Here is a 27,067-nt window from a genome sequence, read left to right as displayed (position 1 = left end):
AAGCAGGAGATGTGGTAGAGAATATTTTGAAGATGTATTTAGCTTTTGTCTTCAGTGACCATTTGGTATGACTGGTGTTCTCATAACATCCTTTGGGAAATGCCAGTGTAGACAATCAATATAAGAATGGGGAAAAGCGACTGCATTTTTCATCTTGTCCACTTATGAGGTTGAAATTATTTGCGTGATTTTCACTGCATTATTGAAGTTTGGGGCTATGAGTATACATACAAAGCAAAGTGTTCTTTGGAACTTCTAAATAAAATAAACCTGAAGAGCATTTTTCTGCCCGTTGAAACAGAAAACTTGCACGTTGTCAATCACCCTTGCTTTCCTGATTTTATAAATCTGAATTCTTCTGTTTGTTTCTGGTTCAAACTATGGAAAAAGCACTAGATTTTCATATAAAATAAGTGTGTTTAGTGTTTCTCTCCAGGAAATTTCAAATGTTTTATTTAAGTGAACACCTTTACTATTCAAGTTGGAAGTGTAAAAAAAAAAAAAAAAAAAAAAAAAAAGCAAGCCTGCCCCCGTCCCCAAGGTGCTCACTGTCCCCTCCCTCCCTGTTCCGAGGAGCACCTGAACCGCTGTCAGCTGTCAGCTGGACCCTACTTTTAACTCCTGAGACAAACAAGAGGGTGATAAAGTGTCCATTCATCAAGGGGAAGAGCCGTTGGCCATGGGGGGTAGCTCTCCCGGACACCCCTGCCTCTCTGGTGGTACCTCAAGTTGAGAAATAAAGTCACCAGCTCTGCATGACTTGTGCTTGGTGTCAAGTGGGAAGTTGGTAGCTGTCACCAAACTCGAGTTTTAATTCAGAATTTCCATCTTGTTTTTCATTGCGCATTTTGCCAACGTTTCACAGAGCAAATTGGACCCACTTAAGTTTTACCTTCTTTTGCTGCTCAGCCTCTGACAGAGATGACAAAAAGGACTGGCAGCAGGAGGGCAAAACAGGACAAACGATCTGGATTACCATTTCCAGGATTTACACAGTACCTTTCTCCCGATAGATGCCATGCACCTAGAACATTCTATTTCCTTTGCTTTCTTATTGGAGTAGAGGGTGGAGGTTAAATTTTGTAACTGAGGGAAACAGGATGAACAATTTAAGAGGTACACAAATAAAATAAAATGAGTTCACCAGAGCACTTTCCAAGGGGACCAGAAAGCAAGGCATTTCCTCATGTAGATGTTGAAGGAATCTGGAGAAGAGAAACCTTAGACAACTTTAAGGAGCCAGAGGGGAAGCTCATTGTGTCTGCTCTGACTAGAACACATAGGGATGCTATGTCATCCCTAAAATTAAGAAATGTTTCCATACCAGCTGGTAAACATCTGTCACATGACCTCTCCAAGTATCCCATCTTGCCTGCCTCCCCCACATCGCCCCCATAGGAACCCCTGGAGGTTCCATGACCCAGCACAGAAGGATGAAGCTGACAAAGCTGGGACCCTACACCAGCCATGCGACCTGGGTCATTGTTGTAGAGACCCTGTCTGTGTAGAGACTGGTGTTTAAAATGTGGACCACCACCCTCTGATATTCAAAACCAATTGTTGATTAAATGAATCTCTAAGTATCTGTGTTCGGCTACCTTAAGGTAGTCATAGGTGAGTGACAAGAGAGCCTGGATTCATTGAGTGGACCCAAAAGTAGAAACAGGATTAATTCATGGAAGTGACAGTTGGAAATCTGAACCCAGCCCAAGGAAGAATTAATAGACCTGTTCAAAGGAAGATCACGCTGCTTTGAGAGTAAGTTTTCTATCCCTGCAAGTATTCAAAGAGAAGCTTGGATAATCCCTTCACTGTCGCAGAATCGATGCAACAAGCATCAAAAGTCAATGACATTCATTCATTCATTTGTTCGTTCATTCATCTTACAGATTTTCCTGAGTAACTTCTACGTTCAGGCCTGTGCTAGACGTTGGGGATCTGATGGGGCAGCAGACTGAATGGTGGCCATGTCTTAACCCCTAGAACCCATGAATGTGACTTTATTTGGAAAAAGTCTTTGCAGATGTAATTAAATTAAAGATCTCAAGGTGAGATCCTCCTGGTTTATCTGGTGGGCCCTAAACCCAATGACAAATGTCTTTACAAAAGACAGAAGAGGAGAGGACACAGGCAAAGAAGGCCATGTGAAGACAAGAGGCAGAGGTTGGAGTGACACAGCCACGAGCCCAAGACCTGGAGCCACCAGGAGCTGGAAAAGGCGAGGAAGGGTTTTTCCCTAGAGGCTTCAGAGGGAATGTGACCCTGCAGATACCTCAATTTCACTTTTTTGGCTTCCAGAATTGTAAGAGAATAAATGTGTGTTGTTTAAAGCCACTTAGTTTGTGATGGTTTGTGGGCATTTGTTACATCAGCTCTCGGGAATGAAAACAGATAGAAGCAAGTCGGGGGAGACCTTGTCCTGATGGAGTTCACAAGAGAAAGGAAAGAAAGAAAACAGGACATCCACCAGGGGGAGGCGCTCTGGAGGACAAAAGGCGAGGGTGAGGGACCCCACATAAGGGGTGTGGGGTGATTAGCGAAACCCAGTTGGAGCAGTGTTGTTTAGTAGAGCCACAGAGCCTAGGGGTAACATTCTTGGCAGGGTTGTGGCAAGGCCAAGGGCCTGAGGCAGGAAAAAGCCAAGAGACCACGTGACAGAGCTGAGGTGTGAAAGCTTCTCTAGGCAGGAAGGGCCTGAGAAGCCCGTGGAGACCCTGGGCTCGGTCTTCACTGCGGCAGGAGCCAGAAGGTTGCTGCGGGGAAGAAAGGGGCTTGAGCTGACTGACCCGCAGCGGGAATCGGGCCCAAATACAGGCAAGAGACGTGCCATGGGCGGCCTGGGAGAGGGCGGCGGCAGTGTGGGCGGAGGAGTGGGTGGGAGGGAGCTAGGCTGGGAGGAAACTGGAGGGCAGGCTGTCAGGGGAAGGAGGGACTCCAGGATGGTTCCTGGGTGTCTGCTGGGAGCACCTGGGAGAAAGGTGATGGTACTGAGACAGGCGGCTGGTCTGAGCCGTGACAGGGTTTCGGAGCGAGGAATTGGGAGTCTCAGGCTTACTTTGGGATAGTAACATCATGCCCTCTCTCCCTCCCTCTGTCTGAGGGGAGTGAGCGCGCTGTTTGTGCAGCGGGCAATCAGCCATGAACAAGACTGTCTCCACAGAGCTTTCAGTTGGGTGCAGAGCAAGACACTGTGGGTCAGTGGTTGTCAAACAGGGATCGGTAAGGAACATGTAACACAGAGACGTGGCTCCGTGTGTGTGTGTGTGTGAGCGTGTGTGTGAGCATGTGCTTATCAGAGAACCCAGGATGTACACATTCTCATGGCCAAGTCTGGAGATGTGCGGCACCTCACCTCCAACCGGATCATCTTCTTGATGTTGACAGGCTTGGAGGGCTGGAAGTACACCTGCAGGCTGTACTCTGCCTTGCTGGGGATGGTCCCCTGCATAGTGGACACGGCGAAGTCATCGCCCAGGTGATCCAGGCTGGTGATCCGCCAGGCCACCGGCAGGGGTGTGACGTTGCGGAGAAGAACCACCTTGCATTCTTTCCTGCAGAGACCAAAAGGAGTTTTGTCTATCTCAAATGGTTCTGATTTATTCAGGCAGGTCCAAAAATGCCCTTCTGGTTACTTTCGTCATTGCTTAGCTCACTAACTGGAGTTCACCAGGGGACAGGGCCTTGCCGTGGCGATGAAGGAATGCAGGATACATATTATCGTCTGTTCTAGTAGTCCCAGAAATAAACATTCTCTATTTAGAATAATATAATGCCAGTGGATAAAAATGTTAAGTTCTAGTTTTTGTCTAGTGTTCTCTGTGCTTCAATTTCTTCCTTCTTTCCTTCCTTCCCTCCTTCCTTTTCCAGGAGAATCTATTTTTTTTGTTGTTGTTGTTGCGTTATGTTAGTCACCATAAAATACAGCATTAGTTTTTGATGCACTGTTCCAAGATTCATTGTTTACATAAAACACCCAGTGGGCCATGCAATACGTGCCCTCCTTAACACCCGTCACCGGGCTCACCCATGCCCCCACCCGCCTCCTCTCTAAAACCCTGTTTCTCAGAGTCCACAGTCTCTCATGGCTCGTCTCCCCCTCTGATTTCCCTCAATTTACTTTTCCTTTCCTTCTCTTAATGTCCTCCATGTTATTCCTTATGTTCCACAAGTAAGTGGAAAAAGGGGAACCCTCTTACACTGTTGGTCGGAATGCAAGCTGGGTAGCCACTTTGAAAAACAGCGTGGAGATTCCTCAAAAAATTAAAAATAGAGCTACTCTATGACCTGGCAATTGCACTACTGGGATATTTACCCCAAAGATACAGATGTAGTGAAAAGAAGGGCCATATGTACCCCAGTGTTCATAGCAGCAATGTCCACAATCGTCAAACTGTAGAAAGAGCTGAGATGCCCTTCAATAGAAAATGGATAAAGAAGATGTGGTCCATATATACTATGGAATATTACTCAGCCATCAGAAAGGATGAATACCCAACTTTTGGTATGGATGGTACCCATCCATCAATATGAATGGGACTGGCGGAGATTATGCTGAGTGAAGTAAGTTAAGCAGAGAAAGACAATTATGTGGTTTCACTTACTTGTGCTTTAACTTCTAAAGCAAAGATTCTTAACCTTTGAGGGCAATGGACTGCTTAGAGAATTTGGAAAAAGTGATTCCTTCTGAGAAAAATGCAAATATGCACACATTTTGGCAGTTAATTTTGGGGGGTGGTTGGCCCTGGACCCCATGGGCAAAACGTCTTGGTTTGTACAGGACCAGAAGTTTCCCCAGATGCAGGATTTTCAGTGCTAAAACAAGGAGAGGGCTGAGAAAATTGGGACGAGTTGGCCACCCTAGAACTAAGTGTTCTTTAAATCCCATCACAGTCCTGGCATCATCCAGAACTCTGACCTGTGCAACAAGAGCCGGTCAAAATGCAATTGTTTGGAGTCCAGTTCAAGTTCTGGGCGGACTCCATGGCAGGTTAACTTGAAGACAGCTGGCTCTGGGTTCTCCTTGATGCAGCAGACAATGCAGTCATCAAAGACACCGACCGCGGTAGGGTAGGCCCATATATTCAGCATCTAAAGGAAGCATCAAAACAGTACATTGGGGCGCCTGGGTGGCTCAGTGGGTTAAGCCTCTGCCTTTAGCTCAGGTCGTGATCCCAGGGTCCTGGGATCGAGCCCCACATCGGACTCTCTGCTCAGCGGGGAGCCTGCTTCCTCCTCTCTCTCTCTCTGCCTGCCTCTCTGCCTACTTGTGATCTCTCTCTGTCAAATGAATAAATAAAATCTTTAAAAAACAACAACAACAGTACATTGATGCTAAGAATGCCGCGGCCTCCAATTTCCCAGGAAAGACTTGCCCTGGTGGACTTGTTTCCGTGTGGCTGTACCTGCTTCTCATTGGGTTTCAGAGTCATGTTGATGGGCTCCAGGAAGTAGGTGTTTGCTTTGACATCATTCTGAAAACAGAAGAATGCCTCCACGACCATTGGGGAACTGTTCAGGATGGTCAGCGTCTCTGTGTTGCCTGGGAACAAGGAGGACTTGTACCTGGAAGTGAACAAAGATTAGGGATGTGGATTTAAGGATGGACTGGGAGTTCAGGTGGCAAAGGAGACTGTGGGGTGTACGGCAGTGCCAGAGGGTAATGTGGTGCACTGAGACAGCAGCCTGGCAGCTAAGCTTCACAGTTGTGAAGACTTGCAGCTGGACTTGACCTCCCCCTCCCCCACCCCTGCCAAGCCTTGGTCTCCTCATCTCTAAGATGGGATGATAATACTTCTTAGGATTCTTATGAGTATTAACACGCAATGGTGTACCTAATGCTCTTCAGGACAGCTACAGATATCAAATGCCCCCAGATGGTAGCTATTATTGCAAAGTATTCTTTTTTTAAAAAAAAGTTTATTTATTTACTTAAGTAATCTCTATACCCAACATGGGGCTCGAACTCACGACCCTAAGATCAAGAGTCGCAGGCTCTATCAACAGAGCCAGCCAGGTGCTCCATTATTGCAAAGAATTCTGAGAAACGTGAGGATCTACCCTTCCCAGGACATATAATCTTGAGAGCAGTTTGTTCTTTCCCACCTGCCTTAGAGATGATCACATTGACCTCCTTCTCCTAGACCTGTACAAGACATTGCTGTTTTGACATGGATTCGTTTGGCGTGGTTCACTGTTGCAAGGCTGTTTCTGTTCCCTTGTGACTTGGGGAAAGAGCCACAGAGGTGAGCACTGTGGGCATTAGAAGCTGCTCGGTTAATGGTTAATAAAAAGGAACCACAGAAAGTACAAGGAATGCTGGTGAAGATGCACAGCCCAGGGACAGTCTGAAAAGCTTTTTGGATATGCAGTGATGGAGGAAGGAAGGACAGTAAACGGTAGAGAGCAACTCAGGGTCAGAGAGGCAGAGTGCAGAGTGCTCTCTGTGGCGCTGCCAAAGGGGTGGTGGCCTTTACTGTGCTAAATCCCATGTGCTAAGTCCTGATTATCCAGTTCAGTTTCACAAATCTGTGGACGGCTGCTTTTATTTTCCCATTTTGCAGATGAGAACACTGAGGCTCAGCAGGGTTTGAGAAAACAGGTAACACCCGGTTGTACTGGGTCTTGTTTTTTGGGCCACTGTAATCCCTCTCCTCCTAGGCCAGTGCAGTCTGGCCCCAAGTTCTGGTGGGTTCCAGGGCTGCCAGGACCCATGTCTCTCTGAATAGCAGGGATTTTCCTGACTCTTGACCCTGGACTGCAGTGTCCATCATGTTCGTTAACGGGAGCCCCCTTCTTCTCTCTCCGAAGCCCTTCTACAGGGCCCCTTCTAGAGGCAGATCCTCTCCAGCATCAGTCAACCCTGTGCGTCTTGGCTTTCTGGTCCAGCCTCTCAGGAACCAAACTCCAGTTATTAAGAGGCTGGAGAACAAAGAGGCTTTGTTTGTTCTACCAAGTCAGCAAGAACACAAACTCTAATCACCATAATAAATGCCAGACTGAATTAAGACGTGCTTAGAGCTGGGTCCAGTTCTGGTCACGCCTCCCTGCCTACACAGTGAGAAGTTTGTACATACCCGAAAAAACTGGTATCTCTAAAAACCTGTGACCGCCAACCTCACCCAGGGCCCCAATTCTGCCCGACAACCTTCTTCTGTTTCTTTACTATTCTACCTCTCCAACTTTCCACAAAAACTGTTTCATCTGCTCTCTATTTTCTCAACATTTCTATCTTCCCTCCGCTTCCCTTCCTGCTAGGGTTGACCTCACAACATGTGTTATGGAGAAAACAGACCGTAGCATGGGAACCTTCTCCCAGGCCCAACCACATCTGCACCCGAAGCCGTCGCCTTCACTCCCCCTAGTGGGCAGTGGTGTACCCTCTTCCTGGCAGGAACAGCATCTCTGTACCCCGTTTGTGTGGTCTCAGGGAGCTGTACCTCCAATGGCCCTTACTTCCTCTGGAAATGCCTACCTCCTCCTCCCTGTGTCCCCTTGGCATCCAAACAGCGTAAGAACCGCAGTGTGTGAGCAGTGTCCCTGGATCCCATGTCCCCTCTTGTCCTTGGCTGCCTGCACTTCTCTTCAGGGCCAAGATTTCCAGAGAACGACCTTTACACTCGGTCTCCATTCTCTCACCTCCCACTGATTCCTCAACTCACTTTGCTCGGGCTTCATCCTCAGAAATCCCCAAAAGGACCTTTGCTTAGACTCCTGGGACCTCTCTGTTGTTGAACCGCATGGAGGTCCCCTGAGAACCAGACCGCAGAGCTTATTCCTTGGTGTGTGTGGCTACTAGCTATATCTCCTAAGCATCTCAAACAACATATCCCAAAGTAGACGCTTGGTCCTACTCTTTCCCCACTAAAACCTCATCCGTCTCCAGGCTTTTCCATCTGGGAAGATGGCACCCACATTCATCTGGGTGGCTTAGCAGAAACTTGGGGTACAAGAACCCGGTTCTCCTGTGGTTCAGAGCTAACCGAGGCAGCAATAGTAAACGCTATGTCCACAGAGCACCCTGGCATGTACCATTCGTGAGTCCAATGGGATGTCTGAAATTTGCCTTGAAATAATGGAACACGTACTTATCTCTTGATTTTCCGCAAAGCAGTGGCCCGAAGTAAAACCTCTCCGTGCTCATAATATACTTCTTAAAGATGACCTCGTTTTGCTTCATGTCTGGCTTTCGCTGAGGAAATACCACTCTGAACACAGGGGAGGAAAAGAGGAGGAGAGGCTGTCTGAGTGCAAGTTCAATGCCCCCATTTGATAGTGACCTGAACCCAACACTCCTTTGTTCAGCAAAGGGTTCAGGTATCTGGAGACAGAATGATTCTTAATCTGAGGACCTTAGTTGACCCCTTATTCCTTCTCCCTCCCTTCCACCATCCCCAGGGATGAGAGCTTGAACTTGAGGAAAAAATTCCCAGGTGTCTTTCATAATGAGTGGCTGATGGTAGACTGAGATAGATTTCCCATGCCAGTGCGCTCAACCAGAAAAACTGAAAATCTCCATGGAAAACTAGTTCTGGTGGACATTAACCAGCTTCAGAGTTCCTTGTTCAGTGTGGGCCCTGGTAAGAACAGCAAAAAAGCTCCTCTTGGTCGATAAGCTATATTTAAGCTTATTTATGGATAAGCTATAAAAGGCCTCAGCCCTGGAGGATTTGTCCCACTAGCTTGCCCAGCTGGGTGACTTTATGTTGTGGATAAGGGGTACGGTGGTGTTTGGTAGCTCAGAAAAATGTCCCCCCATGGAGAGTCACACCTTTAGTGATATTATAGGACAAAAAAAAAAAAAATCCGAGAGTACACATAAAACCTGCTTAAGTTTGCCTCATTGTCCAATAAGCAAACTAACTGGCCAGAGGACGACGCTTCCCTGGCCTTTGCACCTATGAACATTCTCTGTAGCTCACTCTGATGGTCCATGCCATTCCTGTGGCTTCGTGGATGTCCAAGACACCGAAGCCCCATACGACCAGAGGGCCTGGGTGCTGCCGCAGTTCCATGTTAGCAGTAAGAGCTACCTTGCTTAAAGCGCCATGGGGCCAAAAGAAAATGTTTGTCGACTCACTCATTTATTTATTCAATATTTTTTAACTCTCTCTCTCTCTCTTTCTCTTTTAGGTGTAGATACTGTTTATTAATAGGCAAGGCCTACTGAGTTATGCCTTCTTGGATATACCCACAGTCCAGCCCCGGCAGCCTGTGGTCTCGGTGGGCACATATATGGGACGCTTCATAAATCTGCGTGTTGTCCTTGTGCAAGGGCCTTGCTTCTATGTATCGTTCCAGTTCGACCAACTTTCTCTTTTAAGGTAAAATACACTTACTTCGGGTCTTGGCAAATGTAGGGGTAACAGCAGACACCTCGGCAATAGAGCTGGTACTGGCGGCGGGTTCCAAGGATCTCGAAGTTGAACGTCTGGTCGAAGTTCCCGAGATCGTTGGAAGAGAAGTGTATTCGCAGCGTCACCTCACCGTTGGCTGGCACGATCCACCGGAAATGATTCAGCCTGCAAACGACCACAGACCTTTTAAAGAGAGAAGCCTTCCTTTGGGCCTCTGAGAGCAGACAGGGCTGCTGCCTGGAAGAAGTCCTGGCCATCCGGAGGGCCCGCTGGCAGGACAGGCACGCCTTCTATTCGGGGCTCTAGCATTCCCTTGTCTGGGTGACTCAGAGGCCCACCTGATGAATTTCTCCTGGGAGAACTGCCCAGCGAAGTTGTTCTGGTCCATGTCTGACAAGGGGGCAATGGCTCCAGCTGTTCCCGCAGAGAGGCCCTTCCTGTTGATGGCCATGCGACGTTTGTCCTTCTGAGTGTCTCGGGCCTGGTCTGCTTTCTCTTTTGGTTTCTGTCTGCTCCCCTTAGAGGAGGTGGTCTGCTCCTCCTGGGTCTTAATTAAACACAAACACAAAGCTTAAGTACTCATTGACATACACAGAAGACAGAGACGCCTCGAATACGTGTGTGCTGCGTGTTCAGGATGCTGGCAGCTGCCGCGGGCAGAGAGGAGGGCCTAGCCCACTTCCCCAGTGGAGAAGAGGAGGAGAGCTGGTGCTTTCCTGGGCTCCCCATTCCCTGAAGAGGAGGCCGAAGCCCAGAGAAAGCTTCAAGCTGCAGGGAGAGGTTTCCTGCACTGCGTTTTGTTGGGGTATGTTTTTAGTACCTTTTACTCCAGACCCCTCGCCCCCCCCCCCCCAATCACACTGACTTGTGGGCAGACCAGATCTGTATTCCCATAGAATATGCCAGACTCTGAAATTTTCTGACTATTCCTCGAGCGTCATTTCGCTTCTTCCTTCATTCCCTGTATTTTCTGTAAACTGGAAATTAGGCATAAAGTTTGATGAGATTCAGAGAAGGTGCTGTATATGTCACACACCATCCCAACAAGGGACCAAAAAAAAAAGCCACCTCAACCCATGATTACCGATGCACTGTATTCACCCTGGAATGGCACCCGCCAGACCTGGCCTCCATAATGTGGGTGTTTCCCTTTGCTGCCAGCTAGCCCCTTGTGGGATAATGTTCTGGCTTGTAGTACCTTGTTTCCCAACAAAGTACTGCTTTTTAGATCAGTTGGTGCTCCTTAATTGATTACTTCATTTCTAATTTTACTATTCTTTCTATAGTTTTGGTTGCCATTCTTCTAGAATGAAGAGCTTTCCTTTGCCAACTGGGGATGAATTAGAGTTCCTCCTAGAATGGTTAAGTTCAAGAATGCTTAACCCTTTTCTGTTAATGGCTAATTTTAAGGAAAGAAGTGGGTGTCATCATCACCTCCAATGTGGGCAATTTTTTCCATTTTCTTTTTTATTTGGACTTTTTTGTAGTAGGGCATGTCCATTCATGCTGCTGATCTCAGATGATAATTCCCCATTTATTTTTAAATAGAAGTTTGAGGCAATCTCTTCACCAAATTAAGGCTGAGGCGGGGCCTACTGGTGATTTTATTTCCTACCGGTGATTTTATTATTCTTTGCTGATGTGCTTGGTTTGTAGGAAGCTGGGTGGAGAGATTCAAATCTGGGGCTACCATATTTCTCTGGGAATAAATAACCCTTCTCCAGCTTTTAATAGACATACCTTCTGCATATTATTGGTCAAACCTATTTTCCTTTGTGATTTATTCTATTAATTACATACCTATTTTCTTCTACTTACATGTGATTTCATTTCAGTTACTCATAGTTTTGATCTAGCTGGAATTAATTTTACTCTATTGTGTCAGGCAAAGAGATAAAAAGTGAGTTTACCACAATATCCAATCTCATGCTCATAACTTCTTTGAAAATCTGTTCTTTTCTTAGTGTTGTGTGTTCCCTTAACTTGTGTCTATTCTTATTTTTTTTTAAGATTTTATTTATTTATTTGACAGGCAGAGATCACAAGTAGGCAGAGAGGCAGGCAGAGAGAGAGGAGGAAGCAGGCTCCCTGCTGAGCAGAGAGCCCAATGTGGGGCTCGATCCCAGGACCCTGGGATCATGACCTGAGCTGAAGGCAGAGGCTTTAACCCACCGAGCCACCCAGGTGCCCCTACTGATTATTGTCTTCCCTCCCAATACATTCTAATATCTTTTTTAAAGAGAGCTGCTTTTGGAAAAAAAGAGAGAGAGAGAGAGAGACGACGCTGCTTTTGCTTATTATTTCTCCCAAATGAGCTTTAGAGCAATTCAGCAAGTTCCCTAGACCATCCCACGGGGACCAGAAAGGGTGCAAGATGAGAATCAGGCATTTTGAGAGAGGCTCACGTGGGGTCCCCAGCTGGGATACGCGACGAGTTAATGGCAAACACGTCAGTGAATGTGACACCCAACATGATACCCCGTTCTTGACCATGCGGAGGGGGACCTTCCTTGTCTGCCCAACTGAAGTCTTACCAAAGTCAGGAGAACAAGAGGCTGGCTTGCTCCTTACCTTCCCAGAGCCCGCAGTGCCCAAAAGCTCTGCTTCTGCTTCCCCTTCTCTTTTCTCCTCCAGCAGGGACAGCTCTTCAGATGGGGAGATCACAAACACGAAATGCTTCAGGATTTCTGTTGTGGCCAAAGGCAGCCGCTTCAGTGGGTAGGAGATGACTGAGAATAAGGCGGGAGGTGGGATGGGTGGTCCCGAGGAACCCAGACCCAAGATGTCCAGGATCTAAAGGAAAAGCTAATGGTTAATTTCTGAGGCAGAGGGCAGGGTGCCCCAGCTGCTCCCCTGAGTGAGCACAGGGAGGTTTGGGCTCTCCTGCCTCTTCCTAACACTCTTGGGAGGTGCCTCTGCCCTGGGCACATGTTGGGGAAGGGGGGTGAAGGGCCCGTGACACAGCTCTGCAGGTCTTTCTCAACCCCTGTGCCCCCAGAGCAGGCTGGGGCTCTTGCTGTGGACTGCGTGCCCCCATCCTTCTCTTATCATGGTCTTAGTCCCCTTGTCGTGTCTGTCTCTGCAAATGGATGTAAACTCCACTGGGACAGACACTAGGGCTGAGCACACAGCAGGCGCTCAGTATGGTTTAGATGCCAGCTCTCAAGATTCTGATGTCAATGGTACAGAGTCGGTCCCTCTGCCTCCAGGTCCCACGTTAATCTTTCTGTTACCTTTAAATGTTCTTTCTTTCTGAGGCTGAAAGTAAGTGAGGGTTGGAACAGGTCAAGTTTGGCAAAGAAAACAAGTCAGGGTTCTGGGAATTGGGTAAAGGATGGGAAAGAAGAGAGAAGTCGAAAAGAAACCGAAGAGAAAATGCATTCCTCCAGCATTCTCTACTTCTGCTGTTTCAACTGAGTGGGCACCCGCCAGAGCGGGCGGCTTGAACGTTTCTCAGCAGCTCCCATCTCAGCAGGGAAACCCTGTAGCCCAAGCAGGCGATCTCCGCATAAGTCACTGTCACAGCGGTAAATTGGACAGCCCGCTACAGCGTCCGTTCTGTGGACCAAGCAGGCACGTAGGCCGAGCCGGCAGCTGTGTGTGTGGAATCCTGGGTTTCTGACCTGCGGGTCCGGCCGCCAAAGGCTTTTCCTGCCTAAGCGTAGCCAGTGTTAACTCCCAGGGTTTGAATGTCTGTGAGGGAAAGGAATGGGTAGTTTGTACCAATTATTAAATGGAGCCAGGGGTCAAGAACTGTAACCAACAGTCTAAGCTGTCGCTTGGGGTGTGCGGACAACGAGAAGGCGCCACAAGGTAACCTTGGCTATAGTCCTGGAACATAAAACAAGATGAGAAGAAGTTCTTTTTCAAAAAACATATTTCTGGGGAGAAGAGTGGCCAAGAGTCCCCTCAGGCAGAACTGTGAGACGAGTGGCTTGTTGTCATGTGTCCCCCAGTCATCTTCCAGCCTTCGGCCTACCCGGGCCTCTGCGGCGAGACTCTCCACGTGCGGCCTCATCCCACCCCAATCCGCCCCTTTGAGGAATTACCTGTGTTTTCCCATCAACTCCCACCTGCCAAACCTTCCTCCCTAGCTCTGTTCTCTCCTTGTTAAGGCTGCACCTAGTTTCCGATCAACTAAACTAAAAATCAGCAAACTGTGGCCCCCAGGTCAGATCTGGCCTGTTACCTGCTTTTGTAAATTAAGGTGTACAGGGACGGAGTCATGTCTGTTGATTTACATGGTGGTGGTTGTGACAGAGACTGTAGGACTTGCAGCTTGAAATATTTGCTTTCTGGTGTTTTGCAGAAAAAGCTCATTTCTGGACAAAATATTATAAAAACCATCTCCTCCAAACCCTCACGCAGGGGTTTCTGGCAATGCAATATTTTCTAGGGACAAAAAGCCATCTGATAGTATGATTTCTGTCACTATAAAGAAGCTTGTGGGAAGAAGATTTTCAAGTAATTGAGACTCTTGCTTCCACAGTACACCTATCTAGCCAGCCGATAACACTAGTATTGTCAATATTTAAAAAGCAACTCTGAAAATCTATGAAGAACTTACTAAATTTAATACCCCTAAAAGCAAACAATCCAGTTAAGAAACAGGCAGAAGACATGAATAGACATTTCTCCAAAGAAGACACACAGATGGCCAACAGACACATGAGAAGGTGTTGGACATCACTCATTATCAGGGACATGCACATCAAAACCACAATGAGATGCCACCTCGCACCTGTCAGAATGGCTAAAACTAACAACACGGGAAACAGCAGGTGTCAGCAAGGATGTGGGCAAAGGGGAGCCCTCCTACACTGTTGGTGGGAATGCAAGCTGGTGCAGCCACTCTGGAGAACAGCATGGAGGTTCCTCAAAAAGTTAACAGTTGAACTACCTTATAACCCAGCACTTACACTATTAGGTATTTATCCAACTGACACTACAATACAGACTTGAAGGGGCACCTGTACCCCAATGTTTATAGCAGCAGCATCAACAAGAGCCAGTTATGGAGAAGAGCTCTGATGTCCAATGACTGATAAGCGGAGAAAGCAGAGGTGGTATGTGTGTATATATATATAGTGGAATATTACTCAGCTATCAAAAAGAACGAAATCTTGTCCTTTGTGGTGATGTGGATAGAGCTAGAGAGTATTGTTAAGTGAAATAAGTTGATCAGAGAGGCATGCCTGGCTGGCTCAGTTGTTAAGAGTGTGCGACTCTTGATCTCAGGGTCATGAGTTCAAGCCCCACGTCAGGTGTGGAGCCTACTTAAAAAAAAAAAAAAAGTCAGCCAGAGAAAGGCAAACACCATATGACCTCACTCAGATGAAGAATTTAAAAAACAAGCAAATAAACATAGGGGAAGGGAAAAAAAAGGGAGGGAAGCAAATCATAAGAGACTCTCGATGATAGAGAGCAAACAGGCTTGCTGGGGGAGCTGGGTGGGGGTGGGCTGGAGGGGTGCTGGGCACTGAGGAGGGCACTTGTTGGGATGAGCACTGGGTGTCATATGGAACTGAATGAATCCCTAAATTCGACTCCTGAAACCAGCATTACAGTATACGTTAACTAACTAGAATTTAAATAAAAACAAAATAAATACCCCCCAAAACTCTATAGGCAGTTTTTTATGAGGTTAGATGGAGTCATTTAGATCTGTGGAAATTCCCATGTGTTTTCACCAACTAGAAAAAGGTCCTCTTAGCCACTGTTGTCTCCTATCCAAGGGGACCTCAGAGATGAATTAAGGGGGTACAGAAAGGAACCCTTTAGTGGCGGTCAGCACAGTACCCACTGCCCGACTGATCACGTCTCCATCCCAGAGAAGAGTCTGTACCTGATCCTCTTTGGGAAGCCTGTCACTCTCCACGGCCTGCCTCCAGCTCACGCCCTCCAAGTCGGGCGTGGGGATGGTTATGAACGGCACACCCAGGTCCTTCCTCCCCTCGTGGTGGTCCTCCTCCCCTCCCTCCCACTCGCCGCCGCCGCCGCCGCCGCCGTCGCTCCGCTCCTCCAGGGCCCGGAGCTTCTCCAGACGCTCCCTCTCGGCCTTCTCCCGTTCCTGGCGCTCCTTCTCCGCCCGCTCCTTCTCCGCGCGCTCCCTCTCTCGGTCCTTGCGGCCTCGGCGCCCGCCTGACGGGACCTGGCGCTGGTCGTCGGGCTCGTGGGTCATGTCCTCGGCGCCGGCGTGATGCAGCAGGATGCCTTGCTTCCGGTCCCAGTTCATGAGGATATTCTGAATATCCTTCAGAGTCAGCTCGTAGGTCTTAAACTTCTGGGCCAGGTGCTTGTCGGCATCCTTCAGGAGGTCCGCTTCACTGTCCTCTTGCTCCTGCACCAGGGGGAGCCCGAGCAGGTGGATGTCTCCCAGCTGGTTCTTCCTCTTCTTGCTTAGATCATCCTTCTCATTTAAATGTTCCCTAACAGACGTTTTCCTTTCCAGTGCATCCGTCTTGACCTCTAGTTTGGAAAAAGTAAGAATCTAGAAAGCAAAACACATAAAACATGCTTAAAACATGGGGCGCCTGGGTGGCTCAGTGGGTTGGGGCCTCTGCCTTCGGCTCAGGTCATGGTCCCTGGGGTCCTGGGATCAAGCCCCACATAGGGCTCTCTGCTCTACAGGGAACCTGCTTCCTCACGACCCACCCCCCCACCCCCCGCCTGCCTCTCTGCCTATTTGTGATCTCTGTCAAATAAATAAATAAAATCTTTTTTAAAAATGCTTAAAACAGTTCTTTAGGGGAGAAAAAACTGCCTGAGGCCCCACAGGATTGCAGGTGCCTCCTGCCTTACATCAGGACTCTAAGGATCACCTGGGGGGTGTTTGATAAAACATCCTCTCTATGGCCCTTTGTTGTCAACAAACAGAAGTTTAGAATTTGGCTGTGCCCAAGGCTTTAAAAAAAATATGTATTTGGGGCGCCTGGGTGGCTCAGTGGGTTAAGCCTCTGCCTTCGGCTCAGGTCATGATCCCAGGGTCCTGGGATCGAGCCCCACATCGGGCTCTCTGCGCTGCAGGGAGCCTGCTTCCTCCTCCTCTCTCTGCCTGCCTCTCTGCCTACTTGTGATCTCTGTCAGATAAATAAAGAAAAAATCTTAAAAAAAAAATGTATTTATTTACGTAGCCTGGCAAAGAGAAACCAACTTGATTCTTTCTCTCTTTTTAAACTTGCTTTGTGGGTTCTGATTTTCTTCTCCCCTGGATGAAATCCTTGGGGAGGCTCCACAGGTTTCTGGTCATTCTTTGGTGACATAAAGTCGAGTCGAGTCTCAAGAGGACAGCTGGCAGGACAGCCCAGAGTCCCCGTTCCGGCTGACGGCGCTCTTCCTCCCTAAGGGCGGGCTTGGAGGCAGGCCTGGCCAGGGTTGGCTGTCCCCTGGCCTCACTGTACTCCTCCGTCTCCACATCTGTCTGGATCTCTAACACAGCCTGGAGAGCGTGGACCGGTCGGTGGCGGCACAGCTGTCTCCTAGAGCGTTTGCTCACTGAGGAGGGAGGGGGCTTGGCCCCAACCCTCTCTTTCTCCATTGTTGGTAAGATGCGTGACCGCTAAGCGTGGCAGGCGGATCAACTGGCGCCACGGGTCTGCAAGGCCAAGCTGACGTCAGAGTGGCTCCCTAGACTGTGGGTCAAGATAAGCTCTTGGTTGAACATAGGGGCTCCCCAGGCTTTGCGGCTGACTGGAGGCCCCGTTAAGGCAGCCTGTTCAGCAGCATCTAGGGGACTTGTGGGGGGACAGTGGAAAGACAAGGACTGTGGTCAGATGTAACTGGGGGGGGGTTCCCGGAACTCTCTTGGGGTGGGGCTCACGTCTCCGAACCCCAGAGGGCGCGAGGGGAGCCAAATAAAGTGCAGGCCGAGCTCCTGGCCCACAGTCAGCTCTCAGCGAATGTCGGCCCTTGCCTCCCACCTCTGCTCCACCACGAGACCCGAACGGTATCAGGTCAGTTCTGTGGAAGCGACATGTGCTGGCCTGAGGGGCTAGTCACCGCTTCCTCGGTTCTGCCTCTTGCTGAGGAGCGAGTGAGGGTTGCTACCTGCCGGTTGGTTTGAGATTTCTTCGCGGGAGGCTCCTCCTTCACTGGTAATTGCTTTGGCTTCTTGACTTTCCGCTTCAGTTCATCTTCTTCCCTTTGCCGCTCAAGCTCCTGCTGCAGCTTCTTCTCCTGCATCTCCCGTGCCAGCCGCTCCAGCTCCCTTCATCGAACCAGGCCGAGAAAACAAGAGTTCAGAGTCCCTCCGGCCCCGAGACCCTCCTCTGCCTGTGAGGGTCTAGATGGGTGGACCAGGGAAGAGTTTTCTTGGGCATAAAAAGAACGAACAAAAGAAATCTGTGTAAATGGGAAGGAAGGAGGAAGGGGGGCGGAGAAGGAAAGAAAGCGGGGTCTCGGAGCGGTCACTCCGCAAAACGGATGAACTCCAACTCAACGAAGAGGAATTCTCAGTCTGTATTTCTAGTCCAATCTTCTTTCATAAGAGAACAAGGCAAGGGCTAAAAATAAGCTTGATGTTAACAGTTTTTAAAAAGTGACTTTCAGGGGCACCTGGAGGGGTGAAGTCAGGTAAAGGTCCTACTCTTGATTTCAGCTCAGGTCAGGGTCTCAGAGTTGTGGAATTGAGCCCTGGGTCGAGCCCCGTGTCAGGCTCCGTGCTCAGCAGGGCAGCGGGGCACGGGGGGTGTCTGCTGGAGATTCTCTCTCTCCCTCTCCCTCTGTCTTTTCCCCTGCCCTTGTGCATGCTTTCTCTTTCTCTCTCTTTCGCTAAAATGAATAAATAAGCAATTCAGATGAGGCCCGGCTTCCGACACGGTCATGTCTGATGTTCAGACAACAAGAGATCGTATTTTCAATAGCAGTCCCTAATGGCTAGCTTAGGGCCATAGCGCTGGATCTGAAAGCTGTATTCCTCTTCTCTCTCTCTCTAAGTGCACCTTGAAGTGAATTCCTGAAAGCAATGACCTGGACGAGAAAGAAAAGACCTTCCTTTGGAATCCCAAAGCCAGGCTTTTTATACCCCTGGAGAACCAGGCATTTTTACAAGGGACCATCCAGATGAAGAAATGAGAGCACACTGTGGGGGTGGAGAGCACATAAGAGCTCTCTGGGGGTCAGTGGGAGTAATCTGGAAGTAGAGGAAGAGGAGAGAAGGCGGTTAAATAGAAGGGCAAGTATCTTGGGTCTGCCCCTTCCAATGTTTGGAATTCTACGGAAGATAAGAAATCCACCCCCTTTCCCTGGCATGTTTGAAGGTCTGAAGGCAGATAAGACATTTATCCTCCGCCTAACCTGTAGCTGAGATAGCTTGAGTCTCCTGAGCCCCAGGTGGTGTGGAGCGGATCCAGTCATTCCTGTGTGGTCCCCAGCGATGGGCACAGAGAGTGGCTGAGAGCCTGCCCAGGGTCTCTGGCAAAGCCCAGGCTGAGGATCAAGTGGGAGAGGCAGCCAGAGCTCAGGGGACATCACCAAAGGCCACGATGGTGATTGGGGAAGGAGAAATGGCTGAGTTCTGGGGACAAGCATTCAGCTCATGTCAAGAGAGCGGCCTCTCGGTCACCAGCTGCGGACAACTGAGCACAGAGGCTGACTGATGAACTGGACCTAGGGGACAGGTGTCAAGGGAAACTAGGGAGAGCCCCAGGACAGCCCAGGGGCCAGAAGTACCCCCCATTCCGTCATATGACCTCCCCCTAGTCAGACGCCCTCCAGAGAGAAGGAAGGAGAGAATGAGAGAAACCCAGGAAGGCTGCCGCAACCAACACCCTCGATGGGCAACGTGTTTTCCTGCTCTTAGCAGGTCATCCTCCGGGGTCTCCCTTGGTCATGGCTGCTCCCCTGGAAGGTGACCCCAGCCTTCAGGACAGGCTGTGGGTTACTCCCAGGAGAACCACTTCCGCCCTGCCTGGGCCCTGATTCTGACCTCTTCTTCCTCTCGCGGAGGGCCTGCTGAACCTCTCGATTGAACACGGTCTTCTCCTCCTCTGTCATGGCGTCATATTCATCCTCATCAATATTTTGGAGACGCTCCTTCTCTTTCTCAAGTGCCTCCCTGCGTTTGCGTTCTGTGGAGGGAACAAAGACAGGAAAGGGAGTGGAGGGAAGTCCCCAGCCTTGACTGCGGGGTGCCCCGGTGGCTTCACTCCCTGCCTACACCGACTACAGAGCGGTCCGTGCCAGGGGAAGGGGGCTGGCGCCGGGGCGGCGTGCCTGATCTCTGGCAGGCCTTGCTTCACTCACACGGCTCCAAACCTGGTACCCATCTGGAATAGCAGTTCCAGAGATGCCCCAGTCCCCAGAAGGGTGACTGGGACCTGGGACCTGGCATGGCAGAGAGGATTTTGCAGGTGTGGTTATGCTAAGGACCCTGAACTGGGGAGACTGTCCTAGATTGTCTGGGTGGGCCCAGTATAGCCACAAAGGTCCTTGTAAGAGGGAGACAGGAGGGTCAGAGTCAGAGAACGAGATGATGGAAGCAGAGGTCAGAAGGCTGTGAAGTAGGGACCGTGAGCTGAGGAAGGCTGGTGGCCTCTGGAAGCTCGAAAAGGCAGGGGAAAGGATTCTCTCCCTGGAGCCTTCAAAGAAACGGAGTCCTGCTGATACTCCACTTTTAGGACTCCTGACTTCCAGAACTGCAAGACAGTAAGCCTGAGTCGTTGGAAGTCACCAGGTTTGTGGTAAGTTGCCACTGCAGCGATAGGGAAGGAACAGGCCACCTGCTGACTTTATCCATGACGAACATATGCCACCAGAGTCCTCAGGGTGACAGAGCCATTTGCAGACAAAGGGGCACCATCTCCCACACCCTTTAGACTCCAGGTCCAAAAGCGAGGCTTGCTCCCAGCACGAAGGCTCTCGGCCTCTTTTTCACGCTTCACCAGCACAACTTCCCACCTTCTGTTCCTCGGGGTTTGAGCTTTGGGCTCAGAGAGATGTGTCTGGAGATCTTTCTCTGACACTCACCAAGGGACAGAAACAGATAAGAATAATGATTTCTCTTTCCCGGGCTGCGGTGGAGATCAAATAAGTAATCCTGTAAAGCGTTTAGGCTAGTGCCTGGCAGATTCATAAACGTTCAGTAAAAATTAGATTTTAATATAATACTATTGTTACTGGATGCTGTCTCAGGACTTCTTCAAAGGCAGAGGAATCTTCAAAGGGAGAGGAGCCCATAATGCAACTGCGAAAAACTTCAATCCACAGGTAATTGAGAAAATGAAAGAGATATTTTCTTTTAAGTTGGAAATGAGCTTTCTGAAAAACCAGGAAGCTGGAGGTTGGAACACTGCTGGGGATGCCTGGTCATTCTTCCTAATTTTTCTCTGGTTGAGAATGTAAGGAAGAAGTCTTTGAACTCTGTTTAAGAGCTAAGAGACCTCATGTTTGTAATTATTTCCCTTAATGGAAAAGCATTACGATTTGTGTAGATTTTCCCAGAAGACAGAGTAAGGCCAAGTAAGGAAGGGCTGTGATGTGACCAGTGCTGAGGCCAGAGCAGAACTCTGCCTCCCAGGGACCGCGTGGCTTGCTCCCCTGGGGACCAAAATTGGTTATGACTGCTTCTGACTACAGCAGGAACTCAAGCTGACCTTACTTTGTATGTGTGTATATCTATTTTTCAGTCACTGAAAAAATTTTCAAGCCACTGTTGTAGCGACAGAAAATGCAAAAGTTTCAGAATTACACAGACCCTACTAATTTGCTGTGTGATTTAAAAAAAAAAGAATTATTTATTTATTTGAGAGAGGGAGAGAGAGCAAGCATGAGTGGGGAGAGAGAGCAGAGGGAGAGGAAGAGAGAGAATCTTAAGTAGACTCCCACTGAGCGCGGAGCCCGACGCGGGGCTCACTCCCATGGCCCTGAGATCATGACCTGAGCCAAAACCGAGAGTCATTTTCCTCATCTGTAAAGGGGGGGACAATGATCTTCAGAGAGCCATTGAGAGGATCAAATAACCCCAGGTGCCAGGCCTAGGCGTTTCAGATGTACAAAGTGTTTGCTGTGACGGCTGGACAGAGCCTGCTAAGATGTAGAAACCGGCTCGTGAGGTGTCTCAGCACCTCCAGCTTGGCAAGAAGTGCACAGCTGTCGTAAGCAAAAGCAAGCAGCTAATGAGTCACCTGAGTCAGGTTGGGACCGTACGGTGATGGGGTCCCCTTGGGCTGGCTGTGATTATAGAGGAGATAAAGGGACACACTGTAATATCGGGGGAAAGGGGAATGTGACTATTACGAGAGGAGCCGGCTGGGTTCATCCCTCAGCCTGTCGTCTCTCAACAGGTCACCTGGGTCTGCCAGGTGCCTTACGGGACGGAGGGGAGACATGGCGAATGGAATAGTCCTGGTGGGTCAGCCTGGTGGGGAAGCATTTCACACGGCCCCTGGCTCTGCCAGAGGGACAGCCGAGGAGGGCATGGGGCTTTACCTTCTTGCTCCTTTTTGGCTTTCTCCTGGGCCTTCATGGCTGTGTAATCCTGGGCCATGTTGATAACGTAGATGTGGTCCCGGCAGCCGATGGCCTTCAGAAGGCAGAGGAGAGCCACGGCCATGTTCCGAGCGAAGAGGGTCTCGAGGCTGTCAAACACCACTGCCCGGAAGCAGTCACTCAGCTGAAAGCGCAGTGAGTAGAGATGGTTAGCAGGGCCGCCGTTACCTAGCTCCCTACAGAGAAGGGCTGCTCGTTCCTCTGCGGGCGCTTTCCCTGGGGCTGCAACCAGGTCAGCAGGCCTACCGTGGCCCCGAGGAAAACACCGAGGAGCCACCCTTCCACCTGCTACATTCAACGTGCTGTTAGAAAATACAAGAGAAACACCCAAAGAGTTTACCAGTCACGAAGGATCTTCATTATCTGTATTTGCAGAGTGGAAGGTTGATTCTGTCGCTATGGAAATGGGGGAAGCAAGCGGAATGTGAAAGTGAGGGTCTGGGAAGGTGCCGGGGGTGCAGGATGGAAGGTGGAAAGGCAAGATATTCCCACGCAACCGAAAAACAGACAGCAAGGGCCGCAGGAGCAGGTGTGCCATTCGTAGCTTTCCCAGTGTTAGTAACACCGGCGGCGGGGAAGGAGCTCCATCCTATGAATCACGGAAGAGCGCCCTCTGCTGCACTGATGTGTTACACACACGAGCGCCCCTGGGCAGAGGCTGATCACAGCTGGGTTTTTTGGTTTTTTTTAAAAAATGATTTCATTTGGGGCACCTGGGTGGCTCAGTGGGTTAAAGCCTCTGCTTTTGGCTCAGGTCATGATCCCAGGGTCCTAGGATCGAGCCCCACATCGGGCTCTGTGCTCCGCGGAGAGCCTGCTTCCTCTTGCCTACTTGTAATCTCTGTCTGTCAAATAAATAAATAAAATCTTAAAAAAAAAAAAGATTTCATTTATTTGAGAGAGAGTAAGAGCAAGTGAGTGAGTATGTATGGGAGGGGCAGAGGCAGAGGGAGAAGCAGGGCCCCCGCTAAGCAAGGAGCCCAATGCGGGGCTCGATCCCAGGATCCTGAGATTATGACCTAAGCCGAAGGCAGACACTTCACCTACTGAGCCACCCGGGTGTCCTATCTCTACTGGTTTTTGATGAGGCAAGAATCTTGTGTCAGAATGTAAATCAACTACATCACTAAAGACACCATTTATTGCAACTGCTGTTTTTTTGTTTTGTTTTGTTTTCTTTGTAGCAAGACTGTCAATGAAAGAAGCAGGCAAAATTCCATGTTTCATCCAGGATGGGTGTTTTAAGTAGGTCAGTTCTGAGGGGCCACTTTGCCTGCCCCACGAGATTTAACCCGGGCCCGTGGCACACCTGCACATATACTGGCCCGCCTGGCTCACATCCACTGAAGGGGACAGCACCTTGAGCGCAGTCGCCATTAAACCTGAACACGAGTCATTTCCTCTATTAACACTCCTCTTGGGAAGCTCAGGCCCTGTTTCATTCTATTTAAATGTGCAACTACTATTGTGGCCCAGTTTGAAAAAACCTAGGCAAACGGACAACTCCAGGGCCTGGTGAACAATTTAGCTCTCTGGAAACCATAAGCAGCAAACAGGCTTAAGTGGTACCCTCCCCATTCCTGCTGATCTTGTTTTCTTTTAACTGTACAACACATTCTGAAAAAAAAAAAATGGAAACAATTAATGCGTTTCTTGACTTTAAAAGCAATCTGCCATTGTGAAGTAATTCAGAAATGTAAGGAGAGAACTAAAAATCCACTATCCTGTTAACCAAAGATAAGCATTTACACGTGCCTTGGGAGTTTTTACTAGGTCTGTATGATACACATTTAGAAATACTTTTATAGAAATGTACTTGTGCTTTATGCATTATTTCATAATCTGCTTTTCTCACTGAATAACATATTGAAGATGATTTTTTATAGAAATTAATGAAGTTCTAACTTTCCGTGACTCCATGAGATGATTTTTACTACGCTACCAGAGGGCTGTATCATGACTGATTTTTTAAAGAAATATGTAACCTGCTCACTAGAACTTTAAAGCGTGTGGCTTCAGGCTGCACCAGGGCCCGGGACTGACCAGGGATGTCAAAAGGACAAGCAAATGGCTGTTGGGGACGAAGAAACCCATCCTTCCTGTCCAGGGCCCCTGGATTTTGAGCAGCTGTGGGTGTGCTATGGATCGGAACCTCAGCTCCCAGCACAGGGATGGTGTGGGAGCCCCGTAGCTCTGTGCAGGGGTGGGGGTGGGGGCACAGACCCACCTGGATGCGCTCAGCCAGGATCTGGGTGAGCAGGTCCTCGGGGAGCACACAGCTCACAAGCCCCGTCTCACCTCCGATACTGGGGCTGACGCTGAGCCGGCGCTGCGCGGGCCCTGTAGGGAGGGGGCTGGAGGAAACCTGTGGAGCGAGAGAAGGATCAGGAGTTAGAATCCAGCTTGGTGTCCCAGCAGCTCTCACACATACAAACCATGTGACCTCATGGAAATGCTGAAATCTCTCTGGGCCCCATTTCCTCATCCGTAATATGGGGATTGCATTGTAGAATGGAAAATTCCTGTCTTTCTTAAAGAACTGCTGCGAGCTTCAGGCAGGACACCATGGAAGCTGCTTTGTGTATGTACTGAACACCCTGAATTTGTTCATTCAAGAAATAGTAATTGAGCACCCACTGTGCACGACGGACCCCTCTAGCACTAGGGATACAACAAAGAAGGCTGGCAATGTTGCTGTCCATGTGGACATGGACTAGCGGGGCAGACAGAAAAGGACGACGTGAATATACAAATCAACAACAGTCTCAAGGAGTGGCAAGTGCCAGGGAGAACGGCATGAGGTAAAGGGACAGAGAGGCGTGACAGAGTTGGACAAGAACCTGAGTGTGCTTGCTGGGATCTGGGGAGCACACGGGAGCCTTGTGTAACTAGACTAAGTGAGCGATGGGGAAAAGGGCCAGGCTTCATTAAAGTTGAAGACATAGTCAGGTGTGAACATGCAGGGCTTGTAGACCCCAGGGAGGAATTCGGATTTTATTCCAAGTATTATGGGAAGTTGCTGACATGTTTCAGGCAGACGTGTGATCTGAGTTTTATTTTTGAAAGACCACTGTGCCTGCTGCTTGGGTGACAAGAGTGGAAACAGGAAGGCTAGTTAGTTAGTTAGTTAGTTAGATGTTTCCATGCTCCAAGCAGGAGATGATGGTGGCAGGGATGAGGGTGGTCATGGTGGAGGTGGGGAGACGTGGTTGACGCTTTCCTCACATGCCATTCCCCGAGGACTTGGAAGGGAATGTGAAAGAAAGAGGGGCCCCAAGAATGACTCCTTGAGTGTTGGCTTGGTCAAGTTGGAAAATGGTAAAGTCAATTATTAAGAAAGGAAAAACTGAGGGAAGAGCTTTTTTTTTTTTTTTTTTTTTTTTGACTTGTTCTATTTTGGGAATGGGCCAGAATCACTTCTCAAACATGTAAATTTTGAGGGGTCTCTAAGTCATTCAGTGTGAGTTTGGATGTATGCACCTGAGCTGGGGAAGAAATTAGGATTGGAAATAGAAATTTGAGAGTCATATGCATACTGAAAATATTTAAGTACTTAGGCCATGAGTTGGATAAGATCACCTATGGAGAAAAGGTAGTTAACAAATGGAGATGCCTCAGTTCTAGTCTAGCCCCAAATCCTAAGGATCTGGAGGAGGTGGAGAAGCTGGAGGAGGTGGAGAAGCTGGAGGAGTGGAGGGAGTCCTTAATGGGGCAGAAGGAAAGTAGAAGAGTGTGGTGTTCTGATGGCCAGGAAGTGCTTCCAGGAGGAGGAGTTATCAGCTGCTGTGAGGTCACAGGGGATGAGGAGAGAACACTGGCCGTGGGATCTGGCAAGATGAACGGCAGTGACCTTGAGAGAAGTGGTCCTTGAGAGGAGCGGTGGTAAGGACAAGGGCCTCCCTGGAATAGGTCAAAGGAAGTATGTGGTGAGGCTGAAGAGGAAGGCCTGTGACGAGTCTTTGGAGGAAGAGCTGTGAAGAGGAGTTGACTGGAGGAGGTAATAGCGGGAGGGTGGTCTGGGGCCTCAGGGCAGTATTTTTAAAGACAGGAGGCATATAACATGCATCGATGCTGATGGGGAGGAGTCACTAGGTGGGACACAACGCAAGCGGGAGAGAGGGCATGACTGCCGGAATTCAGAGGTCTGTCTCTGGCTGTGTTCAGCCACCCTGCCTCAGGAGGTGGAGAATTGGGTTTACCAGGGCTGAACTTTTGCTTGGAGAGTATGCAGAAGAGGAAAGGCGAGGCAGAGCCTACAGGGACAGTCACGGATCCCAAACGGGGCAAGAAAACAACCGAAGAGGGGGCAGGCAGTGAAGATATGGACTGAAGGTTTGCATGGGACCAATTACTTCCTGGAGTAAGTCATCTGGAAAGTTAGAAGATGGTGGTCAGGAAGTAGGAAGTGTAAGGCAGAGGTCCTGGAGTTTATGGGTAATGATGAACCCGTTCTAGAACATGACCATGGCAGTGAGTACCTGAGGAGGTCGTGGAACGGAGAAGTGTGAATGTCAGATTAAATGTCATTCAAAAGACCAGGATTTCCAACAGGTGCTCTCCTATAACATGGTGATTTATAAATAAATGACCTTATATTACAGGTCATATCTTCATTATATGATCTAGTACACATTTCTTCCCACTTGCAACATGACTAAACTCCAGTCATTGGAGAGTTCATGCTTTAGGAGAGCTTTGGAAAACCAAACAGCCAATTCTGGGTGAGGCACTCCTATAAGGCGACTGTTGTCCAAACCCTGAGTCCTGTCACACTGTGGCAGCCGCATGGGGGATGGGGTGGTCTTGAATAGGTTCTAAGTTCCCTATTTATTGAAAGGGTAGGGGCGCCTGGGTGGCTCAGTGGGTTAAGCCTCTGCCTTCTGCTCAGGTCATGATCTCAGGGTCCTGGGATCAAGCCCCACGTGGGGCTCTCTGCTCAGCGGGGAGCCTGCTTCCTCCTCTCTCTCTGCCTGCCTCTCTGCCTGCTTGTGATCTCTGTCAAATAAATAAATAAAATCTTTAAAAAAAGGGGGGGTTTGGGGTCACAATTGGGATTTTCTGGTGCCTTTGATACACTCTCACAGACTCCCGTGCAGCCTCCCCAGCCCCTGCAGTTGAAACGAATGGTTTCATCCTCAGCGTTCCTGTAGGATTAGGCTGAGCCGTAGGAAACTGCTGTTGTTGGCCATTTCATATGGTTCACCCCAATTCTATTTCACAAACATCTT

At 49.1% G+C, this 27,067-nt stretch overlaps 1 protein-coding gene and 1 pseudogene across 5 annotated transcripts in view; both read right to left on the bottom strand.

Moving 5' to 3' along the window:
* Positions 1-27,067, bottom strand: part of HYDIN (HYDIN axonemal central pair apparatus protein) — a 379,729-nt gene that overhangs the window by 70,119 nt on the left and 282,543 nt on the right. For all 5 annotated transcript variants that reach the window (XM_032326077.1, XM_032326076.1, XM_032326075.1 and 2 more), the window contains 12 exons: positions 24,067-24,204; positions 21,780-21,963; positions 19,279-19,420; positions 17,400-17,559; positions 15,199-15,843; positions 11,925-12,146; positions 9,692-9,900; positions 9,336-9,518; positions 8,085-8,204; positions 5,403-5,562; positions 4,916-5,088; positions 3,353-3,551 (listed from right to left, as the gene is read on the bottom strand). In XM_032326077.1, the coding sequence (XP_032181968.1) occupies positions 3,353-3,551; positions 4,916-5,088; positions 5,403-5,562; positions 8,085-8,204; positions 9,336-9,518; positions 9,692-9,900; positions 11,925-12,146; positions 15,199-15,843; positions 17,400-17,559; positions 19,279-19,420; positions 21,780-21,963; positions 24,067-24,204 (2,535 nt within the window). The remainder of the gene's footprint in view (positions 1-3,352; positions 3,552-4,915; positions 5,089-5,402; positions 5,563-8,084; positions 8,205-9,335; positions 9,519-9,691; positions 9,901-11,924; positions 12,147-15,198; positions 15,844-17,399; positions 17,560-19,278; positions 19,421-21,779; positions 21,964-24,066; positions 24,205-27,067) is intronic.
* LOC116580357 lies at positions 9,226-9,325 on the bottom strand (annotated as a pseudogene).

This window comes from Mustela erminea, chromosome 19, assembly GCF_009829155.1.
Source record: "Mustela erminea isolate mMusErm1 chromosome 19, mMusErm1.Pri, whole genome shotgun sequence".
NCBI lineage: Eukaryota > Metazoa > Chordata > Mammalia > Carnivora > Mustelidae > Mustela > Mustela erminea.
Note: the sequence above shows the minus strand (reverse complement) of the source record. Positions and strands in the feature narration are given on the sequence as shown.